The sequence below is a fragment of the Rhagoletis pomonella genome, unplaced genomic scaffold, assembly GCF_013731165.1.
Source record: "Rhagoletis pomonella isolate Grant_MI unplaced genomic scaffold, Rhpom_1.0 Rhpom_scaffold_00011, whole genome shotgun sequence".
Taxonomy (NCBI): domain Eukaryota; kingdom Metazoa; phylum Arthropoda; class Insecta; order Diptera; family Tephritidae; genus Rhagoletis; species Rhagoletis pomonella.
In genome coordinates, this window is record NW_023458565.1 from 22,161,069 (window position 1) to 22,165,378 (window position 4,310).

Sequence of the window (4,310 nt, forward strand, 5' to 3'; positions counted from 1 at the left end):
CGACACGCCTTAATCGGGTCAAAAATTTATTTGTACTATCTTCGACTATAGTAGCTTAGACGTAGGGGTTAAGGCTTAGGAAACCTGATACAAAAATATTCTTTCTACATTTAAGGACTACCCTAATGCACAGACACACATATGTACAAATATATCTGTATTAGTATAGAAAAAGGTCGAAAAACTCCATGAATGAAATGGACTTTATGTATATTTTTATATATTTTCTATTACACCGTGCGACAAAAACCACAAATTTTTTAAACACACGAAAAAGTCACTATATTCACAAACCTAGGAGCCAAATATAGTATAACTGCGTTTTTAATTTTTCTCTCTGACGTCAGTATTTTTTTTTTTAAGGACTTTGAAATTTCCAGGATTGATTGAATAAGAGTCATTTAAAAGATTTGGTGCATTGTAGAGTAACGATATGAGTATCAGTTAAAAGGAAAAATTCTGTAGAATTGAACAAAAAATAAAATTTTTTGTTGCACCAGGACGAATAAATGTTGAAAATGTCCTTTTAAAACTTTATCCTTGAAAATTTCCTCTATCTATTTTTGAAAAAAATATATGTCAAGGATAATATGTAAACTACTACATCCTCGAATTTCGTCCTTCTAACTTTATTAGTTTAAGATAAAATTGAGATATGGGCCTTCGAAGTTCGAAATAGGATCTTTGGTAAAAAATTATTTTTTATTATTATATGTAAATAACTAAAAAACTTAAAATACAGTCGTAGATCGCCTTTTTCTCTTATTTAAATGGTTTATAACTTTTTTTTTTGCAAACTTATATTACACGTGTTATAAGGGGGCAAAGGTTGGGTTTTCGAAAAATTAAGAACCTTATATTTCAAACAATTTTGAACTGATTTTTAAAAAGTTGGCATCGTTATAAACGTAATTAGGCCCCCTTATTATCTTCTGATATGCATATTTATATACTTTGTATGTAAAAATTTGAGAAAAAATATTTAAAAGGAAAAAATACCTTTTTTTAATATTTTAAACAAACAAATTTCTAACCGATTTCTAAAAGATTGATGTCGTTGTTAACGCAATCAAATTTTCTTTCTTCTGATAGGCGTATTTGTATACTTCGTACATAAAAATTTGAGAAAAAAAAAAGGAAAAAATACCTTTTTTTATAAAAAAAAAAAATAACAAAGAAATTACCAACCGATTTTTAAGAATTTGGTATCGTTGTAAAGGCGATTGAGCTCCCTTTCTTCTGGTGTGCATATTTGTATGCTTCGAGTATAATAATTTGAGAAAAAACACTTGTAAGCAAAAAATACCTTTTTTTTTATAAAGAAAAATATTTGAAACAAAAAAATTACTAACCGATTTTTAAAAAATTGGTATCGTAAAGGCTACCAGAAAACTTATACTTTCTTAAACCCAAAAATTTCGTTTTATATACAAAAAAAATTTAACTCTGGGAATTAACTCTGCCACTTAATCCGAATCAACTGCAATCAATTCGCAAGATAATTCCGAATTAACTAGTTGATCCGGATCAACGCTACCGTCTGCTTAAGCTTTAAGGCATGCGTGCCTCGGCAGAAATAGCACCATGCATTCCGATTTCATGTAGCTCCATCCAACGATGCTTCGACAAATCTCACTTTATGCTATACAGAAGTGTGTGTGAAATAATAAACATATCACAATGTAATTGTAAACACTTCCATCCATATATTTAAAAAGAAGCTATAATTATTATCTTATTTGAATATGTAATTAAATATGTACATACACACGTGTTGCATTTTAATGTGTGTTAAAAACAAGTCAACAAATAATAAAAAAAGTAAATTGGGAAAAAAAAAACAAATCAAAATCGGCTTCTATAAAATAAATGCGGCTTAAAAACTTAAAGTTACATTTTTTTGTTATAAACGCCTTTCCAACACACTAAAATAATCTTACACGCTTGACCACACGATAGTGATAGCCATCATCGTGTAGAGCAGCTGACTCCTCTCCTGGACCTTCAGCCTCCACTACACCCGCTTCTAGTGGCGGCAAGTAGGCGCGTTCAGGCTCAACATCAATTATTTGCTCGGGTTCGGGCTCAGGCTGTTGCTCTTGCTCGGCTTCTGGTTCCGGCTCAGCTTCAGGAGCTGCCGATTCAACGACCACCTCTTCCACAGCCTCTGGCTCTTGGGGCGCTGGCGCTTCGGGTGCCGCATCTGGTTCGGCCACTTTCACCAAAGGTGAAAAACCTAAATCAGGCAACACAGCAGGTTTTCTATAATGGTAACCATCATCAGCTAGAACAGCAGTCTCCTCAGGCGCTGCTGCTTCTGTTGTGGTGGTGGTGATTGGTGCTTCGGTGGTGGTTGGCGCTTCGGTGGTAGTTGGTGCTTCTGTGGTGGTTGGCGCTTCAGTTTCGGGCGCTTCCGTTTCGACTGCTTCAGTTGTGGGCGCTTCACGCACAAGATTTTCATTCACAGGCGGCAAATATTCATTGGAAATTTTCAATTGAGGCACTTCCGGTTGTGGTACATCCAATTGTGGTGGCAAGTAGTGGCTTGATACACGCGCAGCAGGTAATGGTGGCAGATAGCCGAGATTCAGATGGGAGACATCACGACGTTGACGTAGGCGGAGTTTGCGTACGGCGCGGTACTCGTAGCCATTTTCACCAAATACAGCTGTCTCCGGCACTGCTTCGGTGACGGCTTCGACGACTTCACTTTCTTCAACAGCATTCGCTTCACTGGCATCGGGGGAGGTTTCTTTTGCTGCGGCGATAGATGCTGCCTCCACTTCCTCAGCAGTTGGTTGCGCTGCTTGGGCTTCTGGCGCTGGCTCAACAGGTGGCAGGTAGATGCTTTGCGGCGCTGCAGCGTCTGCGACAGCTGTGGGAGGCAAATACACATCTACTGGTGGCGCTAAAATTTCAGAGACATCGCGGATGAGTCGGTGCTGCTGTTGAAAGGGGAGCGCTGCAGCCGCAGCCACAAGGCACAAGACGACAATGGCGATTTTCTAAAAGTAAACAAATTAAATGGTAAATATTACAAAAAATTCAAAGAACTGTTGACAGAATTTCAATTGTATTGACTTTAAAGCATTTACGTGTAAAAAAATTCAAGTTTTTGTAAAAATTGCATTTTTTAGCAATTACCATTTTTGTTATTTCCAAATTAAATTTTACTATTAACACTGTTAATAAATAATATTTCTCCGCTTGGCTGTGGCCCACTGAACTATATGCAAACGAATGATGTTGATGTTGAAATTTAATTTTCTATTTATATGAAAAATTAACGCTTGAACGCCACTATCCAAAAATAGAAATAAAAAAATTTGAAATCAATAAACGAAATATCGAACTCTCTGGCTACGATCCACATTAAACTCTACTCATAATGTGCCGACTGCGCGCGATCTCTTGCCAATCACTCTGCTACTCTGCAGCATTCCATAGCCGCTAATCATATTTCACACTTTGCTCTGCGTATGAAAGCTTACAAAAAAAAAGCACTCAGGCCCTTGTACCAATTGAAAGCTGTGGAGAGCGTCAGCGGTATGAAGAGAACAAACAAAAGTTGTATGCGTGGTTTACGCATGCGCAAGACGCAAAGTGTTCACAAAATCAGCCAACAATAAATACCAGCATGCTAGCCAAAGACAACTTACTGTGCTCTTCGTCGCATATCAAATACATTGGTGCCCATGGACTCTTATGTACAGGTATTTCACTACGCTTGCGGGTCTTTGTACTTTCGAGCAGCAGCACTGCAAATGTGCCCGCAATAGCAAAGACAACAACAACAACAACGCACATCGAATGACAAGCGGCAAGGCATAAGTACTTCTGCGGATACCAAAGCCATGCATTAATTGTCTGATGGCCCAGCCTTTCATAACCATTCAGCATCAATTATCAGCTATCAGCTGTCTTCCGCTTTAATCTATGGCGCACTTTTTCGGCTTTGTTATATCGCTTTGACAAGCGTGTAATGGCGTGCATTGTGACCTTTAATTGTGACAATACAAAAAAGCTTGGTTTCGGTTATGATTACGCTTATTATTTTTGTCAAGTAATGCGTGGCCACGGTCAAGTACTTCATTTGATACTTTATGTTGACCCAGTGCAATGCAGATTGTGCAGCGGCAGAGTTATAATTTTGGTAAAAAAAAAATAGCTTTTAATAGACTCTTAATTGCTGTAATGCCACTCAGGCGCATGCGTGACTGAAAATATTGTTGCTGCATATCGAAAGAATATTTTATTCTAAGCATTAAATTAATTGCTATTATTTGTTACATAAATGCGTTACAGGCTAA

General features: G+C 37.3%; 1 protein-coding gene across 1 annotated transcript; it reads right to left on the bottom strand.

Moving 5' to 3' along the window:
• Nucleotides 1-1,925: 1,925 nt before the first annotated feature.
• LOC118747222 (proteoglycan 4-like) lies at nt 1,926-3,900 on the bottom strand. The gene is made up of 2 exons (XM_036481210.1): nt 3,634-3,900; nt 1,926-3,005 (listed from the first exon to the last, which is right to left on the bottom strand). Exons 1-2 carry the CDS (start codon nt 3,898-3,900, stop codon nt 1,926-1,928), a joined length of 1,347 nt encoding a protein of 448 aa, XP_036337103.1.
• Between the last annotated feature and the right edge of the window lie 410 nt (nt 3,901-4,310).